At 45.6% G+C, this 20,059-nt stretch overlaps 1 protein-coding gene across 5 annotated transcripts in view; it reads right to left on the bottom strand.

The window, feature by feature from the left end:
• LOC119459879 (uncharacterized) overlaps positions 1 to 20,059 on the bottom strand; it is a 113,197-nt gene that overhangs the window by 79,654 nt on the left and 13,484 nt on the right. For 3 of the 5 annotated variants that reach the window (XM_049666485.1, XM_049666494.1, XM_049666490.1), the window contains exons 5-6: positions 15,534 to 15,647; positions 8,809 to 8,901 (exon numbers count right to left, since the gene is read on the bottom strand). In XM_049666485.1, the coding sequence (XP_049522442.1) occupies positions 8,809 to 8,901; positions 15,534 to 15,647 (207 nt within the window). Of the gene's footprint in view, positions 1 to 8,808; positions 8,902 to 13,705; positions 13,789 to 15,533; positions 15,648 to 16,041; positions 16,144 to 20,059 lie in introns of all 5 variants that reach the window. The other 2 variants (XR_007466653.1, XM_049666487.1) reach the window with 2 other exon arrangements.

The following is a 20,059-nucleotide window of genomic DNA, read 5'->3' on the forward strand; positions in this document are numbered from 1 at the left end:
AGAAAAAAAAGTATAACTACGCTCTTTGATTTACGGGTTTTCCTTTGCTTAAATTAAGTCCCCGCCAATGTATATAAAAACCAGAAAGACAAGTTACCGTTCTCCATTTTGAATTTCCCTTCTCTTCTGTCGTTGTAATGGGGAGGCCTCTGTGTCTGTCCTCAACAGCTTCAGTCGTCATCCACCTTCACAGAGTGGTATGGCTCATTATTTTTTTGCTTCACGTGAGTTCTAGCCAGATTTTACACCAAGAAATTCATACCATGCTGTTACGCAATCTATATGTGACATACAAATTGTATCGTTCGTTTCTACAAAAATGAAAGAACTACCTAGCCCGTACCTCAAATGTGAGACGCGCCTTTGTCAAATATAAACGAAGCGAGGTCCACTCATTACCTCGATCTTGCCCTGCGTGGATTGTCAGGGAGCAAACAGTGCACAAATGCAGCAGTAACTTTATGTTATACGTTGCTTCATTCCCGTGTTACTTTCATGATTCGTGATGAACCGTAATAACATATTAAACTGTCGAGCTGTGCACGTTTTATTTTTAGGAGTTGAGCGTTGTGTCCGCCTTATTCATAGGAGTAACTCTTCCCGCACTCTTACGTAAAACTCATCTGTTCTTCGGGAGGAGTACGTAGCTTTCAGTTTCACAACTAATAAAGTGGTTCCGCGACCAACCTGCTTAATGAAAAAGATCTCTTGCTAAATTAAGTGTTCATATATCATCATCATCATCATCATCATCATTCGTCCACTGCAGGACGAAGGCCTCTCCCTGCGATCTCCACTTATACCTGTCTTGCGCTAGCTGATTCCAACTTGCGCCTGCAAATTTCGTAACTTCATCACCCCACTTAGTGTTCATATATAAATAATAACTAACAACTAAACTAGGAACTACGCATAGGCAACCTTTACAACTGTACCACTCATTGTAATCACAGTTACACGTTGACAACATCCAGCACAAGCACAGTACCGTTCGTACGCTACAAGTTTTGCATTATAACTTCGCACTGTTTTATTGTCATACAATCAGCATAGAAGGCTTAAACCTACCCGATCCGTTTGTCTGAATGGGCGTTCTTGCGGAGCGGGCGAAGCCTCGAGCCGCAGCTGCGCAGTGGGGGAGCATGACGTCAGCGGCAAACGCCAGCACGCGGGCCTAGGATGGCGTCGCGTGGTAAACAAAACACGAAGCAAAAGACGCTGGCTCGCGCTCTCGGCTGCTACGCCACATCCGCCGTTTCTCCTCCCTCCGCAGAATGTTCCTAGTATTTCCTACAAGTAAGCTGGGTTTAGCGCTTACTACACCATACATTTTGTCCTTTGGTGCGTGTCAATTAGGCACAAGCCATGGGTCAATGATTTCTGCTATCCACAAGTTTATTGAAGCGTCAGGAAGGCTTCACTGCTAGGGTACCGACCGTGGGACACTTCACTTTATTTTTTTCCCCTAAATTTATGAATATGCCCTATCAAATTTTCTGTTGGCATTGAGTTGAATATTGATTTGTATTTAATGCGCCTTTCTCCCATTTTATTTTGTTAGACGCACATTTCAAACAATCTAATGTGGCCAATCCCCCCTGTGGGTACGAGCCATGTTTTGAGGCAACAACAACAACATCGTTCTTCTTGTGGGTGGTGCTTTGAGTCCTCATACGCGGTGATTCGCATATCGTAAACAACCAGCGTAGTGGTTGGCGCGTTGGAGCAGAAGCGTTAGTCCTCCAAAGCAAACGAAGCTTCTTAAGGAAATCAAGGTGTCCCAACAGAATTCCTAAGACTGTGCTTACTGACCTATGACGAATCAGCAAGAGATCATCCCAAATTTTATTATCAGAAACAATACAGACTTAGATATATTATCAGGCACAGCCGCCAAGCTCATGACTGTGTTGGGTACGTTCTTTTCCGGTTCGGAGAAACCGATACCTGGCTTCGCTACATCTGTTGCACTAGCCGTATAAGAGGCGGGTTTATCGTGAGTAGAAACGGTGCATTTCGGTAAATAAGAAAGGCTACTTTCATCATCATCAGTCAGCTAAGGCGTTGCGCTGCTGAGCACGAGGTCGCGGGATCGAATCCCGGCCGCGGCGGCCGCATTTCGATGAAGGCGAAATGCAAAAACGCCCGTGTGCTTGCGTTGTAGTGCATGGCTTCAGAACGGCGCAACAAGACGACAGACGAAAGAACACACGAACACATCGTCTGTCGTCTTCCTTGTTGCGCCGTTCTGAAGCCATGCATCCGTACCAACTCGCCCAATTATCAGTGCGTTGTAGTGCACGTTAAAGAACCCCAGGTGGTCAAAATTAATCCGGAGCCCTCCACTACGGCGTGCCTCATAATCAGAAATGATTTTGGCACGTAAAAGAAAAACACCAGAAAGAACACGATTTCTGTGATCATAGATTTGTTCTTGCCTGGATCGTCTGTCTTTATATGCGTGAAGTTTACTATCTGTGACTGTGCAACATGTTTATTTGTCTTGGTTGACGCATTATATACAGACGTTTGCTTAGATACGTAGATTTATTGCAGACATATACTTAAATATCTCGTTGCGAGGTTTTGCGTATACAAACCGTGAACTTGGTTTCCATCGCCACTTCTTGCCCTGTATCTTCGCATTTGTATATTCCATTCTATCTTCGTATTGCTAATTGATTACAGTGATTGATTCGTATTACAGTGAGTACATATAAAAAGCAGAAGTTCCGCAAAATATACATGTACTCACTGTTGCGACTCTAATTTCGGTGCAATTACTCATAATACACGACCGGTAACAGTTGCTCCTGCGCAGTCCATTGCGACGAAGGACAGTGTCATTCCCAGGTTTTTCCCTGGACGTTGCATATGTACAAAAGTGTAAACAAGGTTCTTGAATGACTTCATCAGATTCATCAAAATATTTCTCCACAACTTGTTCATTTTATGGCCTTTACGTTTTTCATATCAGCTGCATACACTGCTTTGCTGGTTTCGAACTGACATAATTCAAAAGTTCGCGTGATATTTCCTTTACTTATTAAATAGACAAAAAAAAAACGCGGAAGCATTGATATCAGTTATTTCTGCCACAATGAAAAAATACATATTTTACTTCTTTTGACAGTGCCGAGCGTTCCATAAGTCGTGTGCACACCTAATATACATTGGCATTGGCGATGGCGATGCAGTTATTATTCATGTATTTGATCACTCGACAACTTCTTTAAGGAGAAGGCCACGCTGCAACGTGAGCCCCCCCCCCCCCCTCGAACAAACTTTCTGGCTACGCCACTGACGCGACCTACCAGTGGTGATGAGCGCACGTACGAGGCCACGTTATCGCCGTCTCGTGAAAAGTAAATGACACGGCCCGACTCTCGATCGTCTGGCTGACAAGCGGCCGAAAATCACCGATAGCGTTGCACGCGCCACAGGTATTAGGGTTGATAATGTCGATAAAGGATTAATCGATTCAATGTATCCCTGAAAACGATTTATCATCATCGATGTCCGCCTTTCATTTAATAGACTTAATCGAATAGACATGTTCGATTAATCGTTTTCTAGAGTTTGACAGCAGTGGCGCGAAAATTTTGAAACCGTAGCACGATCAGTGAATGTGCGGCTGGGGTAGAGAAACTGTCGACTGTTTTTCCAAGTGACGAGTGATGCCGAGCCGAACACTTCCCCCCTCTTCCTCCACACGCCACCAGAAGCCGGAGGCTTGAAATGTCCGCGCAATTCATGGCATACTATAGAAAACCAGTCGTTAATCGCCGTTTCACTCCCAGTCCACTAAAGACGTGGAACAGCATTCGTGCCGGTTTGGAGCATGTATTTGACATAGCGATGGAGTTTATGCAGATTCCACCAAATCTATAGCTTTCAAGCGTCTATTCTCGCATGCTGGTTGTGTGGCCATTCGAAGAAGGTGTCGGTTCCACCCAAACATCCAGCCAGTTGGACATTCCTTCGCTCTGTAGGAAAGAGCATGTGACTTAAAATCCTAAACCAGTATTTTCTTTTCCCCTGTGCATATTGCAATTTCTTGCAATTTTAGTTCACCTTTCACGTTTGCCCATCTTATTTTGTTTAACTGTACAGTACAGGGATTCACTAGTACAATGGAACTTGCATACATTTTTTTTATAAATTCCTCTGATGATGCGGAAAGTAATTTTGATTACAATACAAACGCGGCCGTGTAAATACTATGAGCACGCATTATGAAAAATATATTTTCACGGCCCGAAACGATGGGGAAAATGCGGCGACACGCATGCCTCTCGTCCGCCATTTCATATGGGCGCTCATTTGCATAATTCGCGCGGCTCGTCGCACCACAAATTATGGCGGAATAACTCTGCAAGTGTGTGCACGCAGGGAAGGCAAAATGTGTGCTGGAGAATATCGCTGCCGCCGATTTCAGCTATGATGTATGCTTCAAATGCCATTCACTTTGCTTGCACTTCAATTCTGTGAAAGCTGTATGGGTAATTGTGCTATTGTCAGAAAACACGAAGTGCTGGAAAAAAAATTTCGCTTCTATGCGAGAACATCGCACTACAGCTTTAGCAGTTTTGAACGGGTGCGGAGTTATTTTGGAGATTTAGGCTGTGGATTATTTTTCGTAGATTTGGTGCAGCCAAGTATCATTTGAATCAAATAAGTTTCAGCGTCTCGAAGCACACGGGCTAGCGACGACAGACGCCGCAGTGGAGCATTCCGCAATACTTTTGCAACACCCGAGAGTCATTAACGTAGGCCTAAACCCAAGTACACTAGCGTTTTGTATTCCGACCCAATCAGAACGCAGTCGCTATGGCAGATAAAACGAACCCATGACTTCATCATCAGGAAGACAACGATAACCACCGAGCCATCACGGCGGGTAACAACTCCTGTTTGGAGCAAGGATGTTGCACTTGGTGCTGAATTTACAGCTCCCGTGTAATTAGGACTGTGTTATTCTCCTTTCCTAAAGCTTAGTACAAGCGAACTTACCTTTCCTGCAGGCTTATGGGGTGCAGCCATCCGTTCACGCTTCCAATCGAACTTTATTGAGCGTGATATACTTCTTTCGCGCAAAGATAAAATGCGGCAGTCATGGGACCTTCAGGCTGATTCACACTACGCCTACACGAAACGATTTTGGTCTGCTGACTGATGACGCGAGCAGTTTACAGGACGGAAAACGTTGTGCCCAATGGTTTAAAAGAAAGAAAATGCTGTCGCCAACACTCAGCAGACCAAAATCGGTGCCGTGTCGGCCTAGTATGAATCGGCCTTTCCATGGAAAGATCCAGTGACCGATCATGATGCAACATGTCCGCGATCAAAACCTTGATCCGCAAGCGCCGGCACAGAAATCGACGTAATTTGCGTAGGATTCATTCGCAGCTTGTTCCTCTGATCTCTCCGAAGGTTTGCGGTCATAATCACATTGTGTGATCACAGTCCCAAATAATGTTCGCTCTTTTTTTTTATCGGGCATCATATGATAGAAATGAGCGGAAGCACCATATTATAGGATCTTTGGTAAACGTTTCTCAGTCGACAAAATGGGTGAAATCGCGCTTGAGGTTCCTGAAAGCGTCCTACGCCCACAAGCGGTGTCCGCTGCTGCTGTTGTCGGCGCTGAGAACAATGCTGCTAAAGGCACAGCGAAGCAATAAGTGTTCTTGTTGACCTGCAACTTTCAAACACGCAATAACAGAGACTTGCATCTCCTCATTGCACAAACTGACGGCTGCATATGACAGTTTTTTTACTCTGCGTGCTTTATTTGAGGCGCACCTGTCTGCCACAAGTGCCAGACGACATGCGCCGCTGAGAACCGTTGAACGCAGCGCCACTTTTGCGTCATGGTGGGTAGAAGTGGCGTACTACGCTCCAAATGGGTTGATCGGCACACGCGGCACACCTGCTCCTGTAGCTACGATAGAAAAGCGCGTTCCAAGATGGCGCATCTCCCATCGAAGGCGCACGCTGCCGAAGGGACCCTGAAATGAGTTGAACGATTTAAAATGTACAAACGTACTGAGTCGTCAGCGTAGATCATTCTGATTATTAAGTGACGCATCGAAGCGCTCCACGTAAAGCGTTTAATTTGCTATAAGGTTTTAAAAAGGTACATCGCTACCGATCGCAGCACGCCACTCGGCCGAGTTTTCAGCCGCCCCTGACCAAGTGACGCGAAGTGACCATATGACGTGGGGGCGAGCTATCCGATTGGCTGCCCAGGGTGTGTCATCGAAAACTTTTCCAACATCATGGTGAACTTCACGCCGAAGGATTACTACCACAATAGTGCAGTAACGAATTGTATTTTACTTTGCTGATGGTATTTACCCGCTGCTGCTGGCGCGCTTCTCACTCCGGCGTTTTCACAGCGAGTTTCCGCGGTCATCGAGCGAGACGTGTTCATGTTTACCTGGGCGCGCGTGACTCCATGCTTGTCTACTTAGTTGGTAAACTAATGTTTACAACTTTATGCGGCCTATTATACTATCCTTGCTTCGTATAGCTCTACTAATTTGCTATCGCAATCGATACTTCGCCTTTCGGATGAAACTGCAACCTTTTCTGCAAAATTCGTGATCATGTTCTTTCTCTTCATTTGATATGACCTCAGCTGGAGCCGATAGTATCAGTATATTATACTGTGGTCGCACAATCAGGACATTTTGCAGGGGCATGCATCCTTCTTTTTCACATACTTCGGCGCTGTACACCGACTAAACCGGATTTTGTAGCACTGAATGTTGACCAATAACTTATGCACATCAGCTAAGCTCTGCTTAAGTCGCAGTTTCGCCCGAAAGACGAAGCATCGATTGCGATGGCAAATTAGTGGACAGCTATACGAAGGAAGGATAGTATTTTTATTGGCCGTATAAACTTGTAAACATAGATTAACAAGCATGGTGTCACGCGCGCACAAGCAAACATGAACGCATCCCACTCGATGACCGCGGAAACTCGCTGTCAAAACGCTGGAGTGAGTAAGTGTGAGCAGTCATCTGCGGCGCGGCTTTCAAGATACGGCGGCCCGAGCGGGCACGCGCGGCGTAGAACGCCCCCCTCTCTACCCTATACCCCCGGAGCCTTGCGGCCCCGGCGGGCCGCCCGACCGCCCAGACTGACTGGGAATAATTATACTTGCACACACTTTAGGCCTATGGGAGAAAAGAAAATGAACTATGAAAAGCTCCAGTCACTTCCCTTATCATAGACCGATCAATGTACAATATATTAAGGAAGAATTCAAGTGCGTTATAGAAACCAATTTTTGCTTGTGGCAAATTAGTTCTGCGGAAGCCCGCAAGATGGAGGAAGGTTCATGAAAGACAAAATTGGCATCCACCCGACTGTAGCACTGAACTACGAGGTAAAACCCATTGGGTTTCCTTACATTTTTCTGTTTATTAACTATAGTATAGTAACAAGTAACTACATTGATTCCTCGCAATCGTGTAGTATTTGCGGGACGTTGGTCTACACGTAACGTTTGTAAGTTACCATCTAGATGGCGCTCGCCTGCTCGTAATTAAATGCGTAAGTTATACAGTAATCCCCTGTTACATTATAGTGGTGCGGGCCATGACATTTCGTTTATGCCAGAGTTTCAGCGCAAGAACAACCAAAGAACCAAACTCGAGCGAGTAAACAAAGGGGGGACGCTGAGCGCAGACTATCAAGTGTTTCTAGAAACAATTTCTAGAATTTTCTAGTACCAATTTTCTAGAAACAACAGGATACATATGTGGCCTAATCGTATGCGCAAAGTTGCCCTAGCTCCCAGGCCTATATTGACGTCAACGAATGTCACCGATTAAGCTAACCTCGTATGGACCCAGAACTTTGGGCATGCGGTTACGCAACGCATATAGATCTTTTCTGGAAAATGAGCATTCGATAGTTCGATCCCGGCGCCTTGTGTTTGTGTAATCCCTGCAGCCTGGTCTTCGTTTATCTTGCGCAAAGGCTCTAGTATACAACCAAGTACAAGTTGTATGGGAAGGTTCGGAACGCTCCGTGTATATCTTTTTTTTCTCGCCGAAGGCAGCCTCTTATACGTGACACATATATTATACTAATACGTGAGTGGGAGTGTTGCAAAACCCTTGTGAACAATGTAACAAATTGCCGTAAGATATAAACTGATAGAGAAATTTGTCCGCTTTGAATGCTCCAACAGATGGAGTTTACTGCGATAATGCAGAGCTGCGAAATTGTATACTTCATGCCTCTACTTTTCTCAATTCATTATTAAAACATTCAGGCCTTAAATCAAAATTTCACTAAGGTAGTCACTATATATGGTTTAACTTTCTCAAATACAACAAATTTCATTAAAGTCGGCCCAGTGGTTATTTTAGAAAGGCTCTTCGGCGTTTTACACGTATTTGAATAGGGGGCATCGGAGTTGGGCCCGAGCTCAAGCTTCCTCATAAAATAACATTTGCTCGGCATTCAATGTTCCTTCCACTGAGACCTCTGCATACGCACATCAGGAACATTTTAGTGTGCGTGCACACAACGATCATGCCCGCAGAGGAAGGCAGCAGGGGTCCAGGCCCCGCCACTGAGCCGATTGAGCAAAGCATTTACGCTGCGTCCGCTTTGCACGTCGTTTCTGCAGTGAACACATAAAATAAAGAACCAGTGAAATGCACACGGCGTCCTTGGAGGCCTTCGTACCATCCCTGCAGGGTCGGCTCAAGCGTCCGTGTAATTGATGTCGCAATAACAAAGATGTCTAACCGCGAAGCCTGTCTATAGTCGCAATGTACTCACCGATAATGTGAGTGCGTTGTCGGCGACCCGCATCGCGGCGTCCGAGTCCCACCAGTCGTTCTTTTGCTGTTCGCCTTCGTCATGCCTTATATCCTGGAACAATGAGAGTGAGTCACGCGTTCACCTCACGTGGGGAACCAAGACAGGGCAGTGCGCGAGTTCGAGCTGGTAGAAACAAAGAACGCACGTGGCTTATACATGGCTTTGTTTTTGATCGTGTTTTTTTAAACTTAACCTTGTTACTCATACAATTTTCTTTAATTTCTAAATTCCAACATCAAAAATGTTAATTCCCTTTATCAGCTTATTTTAACAACCAAATTCATTCCCAATCGTCCACTGTGGGTATGCGCCAAGACCACTCATGTCAGCAGCAACTGCCATGGCATAATTGTTAACACTGTTATCAGGCAGCCATTGTCAGAATCCACAATGAATATGCTCGCGGAAAACGTTCTGAGGCTATAAAGGGAAAGCTTCAGGGGGCGGATCTTGTGCACAATTCTTACTGCGCCAAGCATGAAAGCTTTTGGTTTCTTGGGAAACGTACCTAGTAAGCGTAGCTTCCACGTGCATTGGCGTAACATTTGTGCAAACAGCGAAGAGATAAGCGAACAAATATGCAAATTTAATGCTGAGTGGTACATTTTCTCTTCTTTTGCACTTGTACATCTTGTAAATTTTTTCTAAACTTGTAAATATTGCACTTGTTTCGAATGGCCAGAAAGAATGCATTGAATTTCATTGGAATTAACAGGGAAAAAAATACAGTTTGAGGATTTTGTGTGCTTAGTAGTCCGGACAAGCAGGATCGTATGTAATATATATGTACCAAAAACACAAAATAATCATTGAAACAATTGGCCATTCTACCAGAAAGCTTTTTTATCATTAATTACAATCTGCATGTCAGCTCTGTCTTTACTGGGATTTAAAATATTATTTAGTTGATTCCATGTTAAATGACTTCTTTTTTAAGATTTCGCTGTTCAACTTGTGCATGTAGTCGTTCTCCAATCGTCTCAGGTGTGACGTAACCTTAATGCTATATGCCCAAAATAGAGAAAAATCGTCCAAGTTTCTGCTTGGCAGTAAACACTTTAATTAGGGTCTTTTGTCTGTATAAATTCCAAACACTCGTTTTTTATCCATTGTTTACGTGCCTTTTTTTTCTGTTTAAAAAATGTGTGGAAAATATTCCTCATATATCGGTCTAATAGTGGCAATGAAAATATCATAAATTTTTTTTTCTGCATCAGTGATCTCATGCATGAAATTCCCGTTTGTATTAGTGGGTCTGGCATAAAAAATTCCTCAGTGTCGCCTCGCTTATGGACTGGTATTTGTTTACAGCACACTTATCTTATGTCTTTTACCAAATCGCTGAATAAACAGAAAAATAGGTAGACCACTGCCAGTGAATAACCTCTACATGGTGGCGGCTATGGTGTCTACAGTATGGTAGATCAACTTCAAATGATTTCAATTGAAATTGCTCTCACTCTTCTTATTGCTGTATTCCAAGGTTATACGTTTTTGTCTTGTAGTTTATTTTGCCAATTTCAAAACACTTTTTGCAAAACATTTCACCGGCTAAACAAAATGGGCTCTACAAAATTGGTAGTTTTTACCTTTTATATTTATTAGGCCGTACCTGTGCAGTGAAAGCCAAGGAATAACATTTCTTCTATTTTGTGTATTTAGGTAGCTGCCTAGGTTTAAATGCACTTCAGTAAGTTTGTCCACATCGCATTAAATTCACACATTCTCAACAAACGCAGGTAGATCGCACATTGTATAGTAGGTCACTTGCGCATTTACATAAGAGGAACTCTGTGTCCTGAGCGGCTAGGACGTTGTTGAGCCTGAAAGTAGCGGACGCAGTAAGCGCGCCATTTGCTACTCACTACATTCTTCGAGCGTACGCAGTGTACCCCAGACTGAATGGGATAAATTATACTTGAACACATGCACAAATTTAAGGCCTATTGGAGAAAAGAAAATGAACTCTGAAGCCAGTTTCCCTCAAGCTCCCTCATTATCGCCTCATCAATGTACAGTGTATTAAGGAAGAATTAAAGTGCGTTATAGAGAGCAATTTTTGGTTCTGCGGAGTCCCTGAAGCTGGAGGAAGGTTCATGAAGGGCAAGAATTGGCATCCACCCGACTGTAGCACGGCCGGAACTACGAGGTAAAGCCATTACGTTTCCTTTAATTTGTTTTGTTTATTTATTAACTATAGTATAACGAGCAACTATTCATTCCTCGCTATCGCGTAGTATTTGGTGGGCACGTAACGTTTGTAACTTATACAGTAATCCCCTGTTACATTATAGTGGTGCGGGCCATGACATTTCATTTATGCCAGAGTAAGAAGAACGGAAGAACCAGACTGGAGCGGGAACACAAAGGTGGGACACTCAGCGCAGACTATCAACTGTTTATTTTCCAGAAACAGGATACATATGTGGCCTAATCGTATGCGCAAAGTTGGCCTAGAAGCTTCCAGGCCTATATTGACGCTAACCATTGTCACTGAATGAATTAATCCCGTTTTCGCTCAGAATTTCGCGCATGTGGTTAGGCAGCGCATATAACGTCCTGTTTCTGGAAAACGAACGGTTCATAGTTCGATCTGGGCGCCTTGTGTTTGTGTACTCCCTGCTTCCTGGTCCTTTCGTTGATTTTGCGCAAAAGCTTTAGTATACAGGGTGTCCCAACTATCATGCACCAAGATTTAAAAATATGCAAATGCCACGTAGCTGGGCAAAACCACGGTAATGGTGTTTGCCGTCGCTTGGAGATTCTAAGATTATTTTCTGCATTCCGCCTATTTACATAATTACTCTTGTTTCAGTAAATAATGTTCTTTCGGTGGTTTTACGTGCCAAATCCAGTTCTGATTATGAGGCACGCCGTATTGGAGGGCTGCGGATTAATTTTGACCGCCTGGGGTTCTTTCTTGAGCTTTCACTGGCGCACCCAGCGTACGGAGCATGGCGACAATTTTTAACGTGCACTACAACGCAAGCACACGGGTGTTTTTGCATTTCGCCTCCATCGAAATGCGGCCGCCGGGGCCGGGATTTGATCCCGCGACCTCGTGCTCAGCAGCGCAACGCCTTAGCTGACTGAGCAACCCGGCGAGTAATATTTCGATGAATAGTGTCAATGACAAAATTGTAGAGCAACATGAAAAACACATGAAACAGCGTTCTGTTGCTCAATACGTGCTATATAAAAATTGGAGGACGCTTAAGGTTAGCCTTTAAGAGTGGAACGCGATAGCGTTATCGGGCTCCGTTCGCATCACATTTTTCTTTATGAGTAGGCTTCACTGCAACACACAACGTGGGAAAACTAGCTTACAAAGACCAAGCTTACACTGATCCCCTTAAAGTCGGCTGCACGTTTAAACACTAATGCATTCCTGGGAAGACATTTTTACACGAGCAATTTAAGCCGTCTTAGATAAAAATGCGAAGGCCCTAGGACCTTTTTAACAGCAAAGCTTTTCTAGCTAACCGTAAAAAGTGGCATCTGCTGTCGAAAAACCTCGCCGAGCTATGACGTCACTGCGTTTCCGAGCAACCACTTCACAGAGCGGCGTGTGCCTCGCCTCGTCTCCGTGCCGTCTGAATGTTGCCTTGACATAGAACGTCAAGGAGAGGGAAGGAGAGCATACGCGCGGCGCAGGCAATGCTCGGGAGAGGGAAAGAGAAAATGAGAACGAGATAACGAAATTGTAGCAGCACCAACAAGGCATCGCGCTGAGCATTGCCGACACCGTCCGCGTTGCCTAACCGCGCATGCACCGAAGCAGTAGCGATGACGTCACCTCGCGTTGCCTAGTAACCGCCGGCGCCGGTGCGCGCTCGCTGCACCCGACAAAGACACGGCTCCTGCCTGCCTGCGTTTGTGGCATGCCAGGAACAGTGTCGCTCGTAGGCGCCGACGTGTCCAGCGCTAGTCACGCGAAATGTCGCGATAGGGAAGGTACCTCAGAAAATCATCGCTTGAGAATACCTTCCCTACATGCATAGTTAAGTTAAACCAAGTTAAGACCTAGCAGCAACCAAGTTAATACCTAGCAGTAGCAGCCAGTAAGACTTGAGGATTAACACTTTCGCTCTGCCTAAGCTTTGCACGACTGAGAGCAAATTTGCCTCAATCGATGCCGGAAATCGGATGTACGGGCGTGAAAATGTTAGCTTTTGAGAACGAGGCGAAAACGAATCGAATGGTGTTAGAAGCAAATTGAATCGAATATCGAATCACGTCAATTATTTTAATAATTGCTTGTTGCCCCGAGGCGCACGCGTGTCCAAGATTTAGAAAGGCTCGGTTTTGAACATTCGCCTCAATGTTGCCTAGAAGCAAAGTACAGCGAAACACCATCAGAATTGGAGGACGCTAAAGCTTCGCCTTTACGAGTGGAACGCGATAGCATTCAAAGATCCCTGGCTGCTTATCAGGCTTTTTTATCGTATATTCAAATTACAATCCGACGCTATCACGCCTGTAGGTTGTGGTTACCTCTTATTTTACGATTTTTCTGACGGATTTTACTTTGAGAAATTCAATTTTTGTTCAGTAACGCATGGCGTTAAGGGCCCCGTACTGCAGAAAATCCGCCGTCGGCGTCGGTCGGCGTCCGCGGCCAATAAAATAGTCCCCAACAACCCCGACCGCGCAGGCCCTCCGCGTGGAGCAGTGGCCTACGCTTATCTCCATTACTTATTATTAATTTTTTGTGTTTTGCAAGTATTTCAATGGAGAAATCGCACTTGGCCCCGAGCCATAGCTACCTGTTAAGATTTTCACGGTGATTGCGCAATGCGTTGCAGTGCACACACCATTGCGTGTATTCCAAAGCCGAGTACCAGACGGTTCTTACCGTGTCCATAAAATGTGATATGGCCGCAGACAGGAAGGTACGAAGGCGCTGTGTCCTGGCATTTCCGAGTAGGCGGCTCGACCCTGTCAAAAGTGGAAATGTTTTCAAAAGAATGTTTCAAATCGAATATAGGGGTGTGGCGAATATTATTTGAGGCGAAGTCAAATACAAATTTAATAGTGCCAGAAGCAAATCGAATCGAATGTCTAATACCTTTCGAATAGCTTGAGAAAAGCTACCGAATACTGTATAGCCTTCTCAATATTATTTCAATTTACCCATCCTGGTATTCACAACGTTGGAAAGTTTATCATCCCACCGTAAACTAGAAATCAAGCTTTGTTAAAGGCACATTATTTTTCGCAAACTCGGGGGTCTTGGAAGCACACGCCGCGTTTAGACCGACAACTTCAACTTGGAAACTTCAATATTGAATGGGGGGCTAGTTGGTTGTGGTGTCATATTTTGGAGCCCGAAACACAGGACGGGAGCGTCATAGAAAGTCGTCGCACAAAAACACATAAAAACACGTCGCATTTGCCATGTTTCTTTTAGTGAGAATCCTGTAGCTTAGAAAAAATGATATACGACGATTAGGACTAACATGATTTCGTCTAAATAGCAATTAGCTCCTTAAATAATCAAGTAGAACATTACCCACCATAGCAGTATGTCCCGAAATTAATAACCCAAACGACTGTTACAGGCACTTAAGTATTGCGAACATTTTATTTTTGCCGATCCTTCTGGTATTCTGTCGCATCGCGAGGCCAACCCTGGCTTTAACTGTGGCGCTGCATCGAGCGATGCAATCAAGTAGAAAAGAATTAAAAATGCAGAGTACTGCAAGACACCGCGCTTTGCGTCCTGTAATTGCGAAGCCTGTATTGTCGCTGCAACATAAATGTTCGTGACAGTGAAATCTTGCGACTGATCTATAATATTTTAACTGCAAAGCTACAATAAAGACCTCGTGGCCATCAATATGACCTCGAGAATTAAAAAAAAGTTATGCTTCAGCCAATTTGGCCTCTAATGACATTGTTCGATTAGTTATTCTAAAGTTGTGAATTTTCGCACATCCTAATCGGATGCACGTGTGTTCAAATAACGCATAACAATACGGTCGCCTTTTTCTCTCTGGGTTGTGGCTTCAAGCAAACCAAAAGGTTCAATTTGATGTCGATATCTGACTTAAAATTAGTTTAATACACACATTCACCAAAAGTATCGGCCTGCTTCGCAGTGATTGTCCCTCCTTTCTCTAACTAAACTTTGAATTTGCTGCTTCAAGACAGCCATGACCGCACACAATTCGCGGATTTGAATCCAAAGCAGGCCGCTACCACAAAGGCGGAGGGCCTAAGTGACAAAGAACTTGTCATGGTGACGTATAGCGCGAAAAACCACGTGGACACAATCATAAAGTTTACTAACCTAATTTCTTAGAGATAACTCGAGCGCTGCGATTTAGATGGCGATGAAATAAACGGCCATTTTCTGTTCTGGATTTGTCTGGCCTCCGTGCTTTGTAAACATTTCCATGCTAATATAAAATTTCTAACTTCACCAAAATTTTTAAAATGAAAAGGTGAATTCAAATACATGTTCTTAAAAATGTGGATCTTACTTTATTTTTTAACTTAAGATGCATATGACTAGCACACTGCAATGAATTGGAGCACAAGCGTTCTATGCATACAGATGCACATAGAGGTTTGACATTCATATAAATTAACAGACCACGAGAGTAGATTATATAAAGAATCGGAGAGTTTTATTCATGATTTTCTGGGTCACTGAAAGTTTTCTTGCTTCAGACACCTACCGCGAAGCTGTCCATCGAGCTTGAACCGGATGTTAAGGCGTCAGTTGGGCAATGTTGGTCAGATGAAGGACCCGGTTGTGCCTGCAGTTGCCGACGACTAGCGGCACTTTTTGTCTAGAGGAATGAGGGAAAAAAGAAGGTGGGGGGGGGGGGGGGGGGGGCGTCAGGACTGCAGTCATGTGTGCTTCCCTTCAACCGAGTAAACTCTAAAAAAATCCACAATGTGAAAGTATAGTAACGAAAGATGTACAATCGTGTTATACTGGATTCATATGAGAGGCGGATCAACATTGGATCACTTCACAGCTAGCATTCACATGATGGAGAAAAGCAAACGACAATGCATACAAACTAACCCGATTTTAACACCTCAAAGTGTGGACGACAGACCATGACAGATGACGTGATAGTATAAAATGCACCAAATCGTTTTCCTGATTGTCTCATAAAAGCATTTCTACGGTTTACATGCATTTGAGTAGAGACATCCGAGCGAGACGGTTCTTACCGAGTCCATAAAAGGCGATACGTATCGGCCACAAACAGGAATCTACGAAGGTACTGCGACTTGGCCCACAGCAGTCGGCTGCGAAGGCTCACCGCGTAGACCCTGTAGCGGAAATGTTTTCAAAGGAAATTGGACGTAGGGGCGTGAAAATGGTAGCTTTTGAGAACGAGGCGAAAACGAATCGAATGGTGTTAGAAGCAAATTGAATCGAATATCGATTACCTCTCGAATAGTTTGCGAATCTTCTCCGCGGCGCCGCTTCCCGTCACCCCCGCCGGAAAACTAGCCAGCGCGACCGATGGGGGTGAGGTCGCTGGAAAATCTGTGCTGCCGACTGAGATACCCCAAACTATTTTCATGCTGAAGAATAGGGTTCATGTGTGTATTGACGGTGTGTCTACCATGGCTTTAGTCGACACGGGTGCAACTGTTTCCGTCATGGGTGTGCTGTTTAAGTCTTCTGGGACGCAAGGTCATGTTTCATTAGGACCAGAGCACAAGTTTTCGTGGAGTGGGTGGTGACTCATTATATCCGGTCGGAGTTTGTAATGTGGATGTATCATTAGGTGGTCGAGTTTTTAACACTGAGTTTATTGTCCTTCCTCGTTCCACCCACGATGTGATTCTAGGGATCGACTTTTTACAGTTGTGTGGTGCCAATGTTGACTGCCGCACGGGAGAACTCAGTGTGGGCGAAAGGGCTTTATCTGTGATCTCGGAAGACTCACCCAACCAAGAGAGAGTGTTTTGCGTCTCCGAGGATACCGTTGGGCCCGCTTTATCCGCGATGGGCGTTTCAGTTGTTTGTTCTACTCGCAACCCGTTCGATGGTGCAGTGGACCCTGTACATGTGAACTGCCTAAAGAAAAACGTGTTGGTTTCTCATTGCATGGTATCGGTGCTGAATGGACGCACATGACTATAGGTGATAAATTGTTTTACTGAAGCGGCGGTGCTGCCTCAAGGCTTAAAGCTGGCCACATTTCAAGAAGACTCGCCGATACCCATGGCAGTGCTTACAGAACTTCCGGACACAGCAAAGCCAGTAACATGCGCCCTGTGGACTCAAAATTTGTTTCCATGGTCGCTAAATCGCTCAGTGACCATAATCGTGATGCGTTGGTGGCGCTCCTTGTGAAACACTACTCAGTATTCGACTTCACGCAGCACGACGGCCCGACATCGATCCCTGTGTCTAGAACTCGCCACCGCATCAACACAGGATCTGGTCAACGGATTCGACGAAAACCATATCGCGTGTCGCCCGCAGAGCGCAAGATAATCAGTGAGCAAGTCGCAGAAATGCTAACCAAAGGAGTCATTCAAGAGTCATCTAGCCCTTGGGCAGCACCAGTGATATTGGTGAAAAAGAAAGATGGTACGTGGCGATTCTGTGTTGATTACCGACGCCTAAACAACGTTACCAAAAAAGACGTGTACCCGCTTCCGCGAATAGACGACGCGATCGATTGCCTTTGTGCGGCCTCGTACTTCTCTTCTGTTGATCTGCGGTCAGGTTACTGGCAGATACCTATGCACATTGAGGATAAGGAAAAAACTGCATTTGTAACGCCCGACGGATTGTTTGAATTTAACGTCATGCCTTTTGGGCTGTGCAACGCACCCGCACCGTTCGAACGGTTCATGGACACTACTGCGTGGCTGGAAATGGCAAGTTTGCATCTGCTACCTGGACGACGTTGTGATCTTCGGCCGAGCATTTAGTGAGCATAACACGCGTCTGGAGTGGTTTGGAGCGTCTCGAGCTGAACTGCTTGGATAAGGCTGGCCTGGTCCTCAATTCTACGAAGTGTCATTTTGAGGAGTGACAAGCTATTGTGCTAGGACATCAGGTCGATAAAGAAGGCATCCGACAAGATCCATAAAAGACTGTGGCTGTAGAGGCATTTAAGGAACCTCACAGTGTCAAGAGCAATTGCGAAGTTTTTTAGGCTTATGCTCCTACTTTCGCTGATTCATTCCCAGATTTGCTGACGTGGCCCATCCTCTCATGCGCCTTCTCCAGAAAGGCGTTCCTTTTGAGTGGACCACAGATTGCGACTCGTCGTTTCGTCAATTAAAGTTCCTCTTGACGTCACAGCCTATTCCTCGCCACTTCGATCCCTCAGCACCAACAGAGGTTCACACCGATGCGAGTGGTGTTGGCATCGAGCGCAATTATACAGTTACCGAGCAAGAGTGCTTGGCGGTCATCTTCGCGGTGCAACGCTTTCGTTCATACCTCTACGGGCGCCCCTTCACAGTGATCACGGATCATCATTCCCTGTGCGGGCGTGTGAATCTGCGGGACCCTTCTGGTCGACTTGCGCGTTGGGCTCTCCGCCTACAGGAGTACGATTTTGTTTCCTACAAGAGCGGCCGACGACACGCTGATGCTGACTGTCTCTCTCGGATGCCACTGCCGACGACTGAACGCGACACTGACAACTTCGACCAATACATCGCTTTTGTATCTCCAGAATTTCCTGATATGGGTACCTTCATATCCGAACAGCAGAAGGGCAAAAGCTTGCAGCCACTCTTCGCGGCTGCACACGAGCCTTTAGAAGATAGCCGTTTTCGCCTACGTGACTGCGTACTGTACAATAAGAGCTACTCGACCACTGGCGCGCGCTACCTTTTAGTTGTGCCCAAGAGTCTCCGCGTTCAAGTGCTATGTGCCATGCACGACGATCCCACTTCAGGTCATCTGGGATCCACACGAACATTCTACCGTGCTCAAAAGCGTTTTTACTGGCCCAAGGTGCTGTCACGATACCGAGCGGTACGTCCCCAGTTGCACCGAATGCCAGCGTTACAAACGACCTACAAACACACCGCATGGTCGACTTCAGCCAGTTCCGCCTTCAAGCGCCCCTTTTGAACAACTCGGAATAGACCTCCTGGGCCCCTTCCCGCGATCCTCCAATGGCAATCGTTGGGTTATTGTGTGTGTAGACCACCTCACCCGTTATTGTGAGACGGCTGCGCTGACATCGGCAAAAGCAACAGAAGTTTCTATTTTCTTGTTATATTCCGTTATTCTCCGACATGGGCCTCCTCGCATTATAATCAGCGATCGTGGGAGACAGTTTACTGCAGACGTTGTCGAAGAGACCCTTCGTCTTTGCCTATCTAGCTTCCGCCACTCGACGCCATACCATCTACAAACCAATGGTCTGGTCGAACGTACCAACCGAGCGCTTGCCAAGATGCTGTCGATGTATGTAGATTCCGCACATAAGAACTGGGACAGCATCCTACCTTTTGTCACCTATGCCTTGAACACCGCGAGACACGAGACCACCGGTTACCGTTCTTCCTCCTTTATGCTCGTCCGCCTCGTTACACACTCGACACCATGTTTCCCTACTTCGCTCATGACAATGACTATTACTAAGGTCCTCTGTCGAGCAGAAGAAGCGCGACGCATTGCTCGGCTACGCACCTTGGCCTCGCAGGACCTGTCAAAGATGCGCTACGACAGTCGTCGCCCATGTATATTTCGATCCTGGCGACCTTGTGTGTCTCTAGACGCCTTTACGGAAGCCTGGCACAAGCCAGGCTTCCGTAACTGCATTTGTAAACTGTGGCTATGTTCTTGGCCCACTATGTTGGGCCCTACGTTATAGTTGAACGCCTCAGCGAGGTCAACTATCGCTTTGCGCGCCTCACGAGCACTGGACGACACTCGGCCAAAACCGAAGTCACTCACGTTGCCCGCCTGAAGCCTTGCAATTCACGAACGACTGACTGACTTGCCCGTCGGGCTTCGTCTGCCAACGGGGAAATGTCACGAGCTCTCATAACAGAGGGCAGAAACAGCGCGAATGACCACGGGGACTGTCGGTGGAGAAGGAAGACAACGTTCGGCTGGTTGCTTTTGTACCGGGCTTGCAACACGCCAACCGTTCCGATTAATCTGCCCTGCAGATTTAAATAAACGCTTCACGGCGTAACAATATGATTTAGTTGATTCCATGTTAAATCACTTCTTTTTAAGATTTCGCTGTTCAAC

Source organism: Dermacentor silvarum, chromosome 1 (assembly GCF_013339745.2).
Source record: "Dermacentor silvarum isolate Dsil-2018 chromosome 1, BIME_Dsil_1.4, whole genome shotgun sequence".
In the NCBI taxonomy this organism is placed as follows: Eukaryota; Metazoa; Arthropoda; class Arachnida; order Ixodida; family Ixodidae; genus Dermacentor; species Dermacentor silvarum.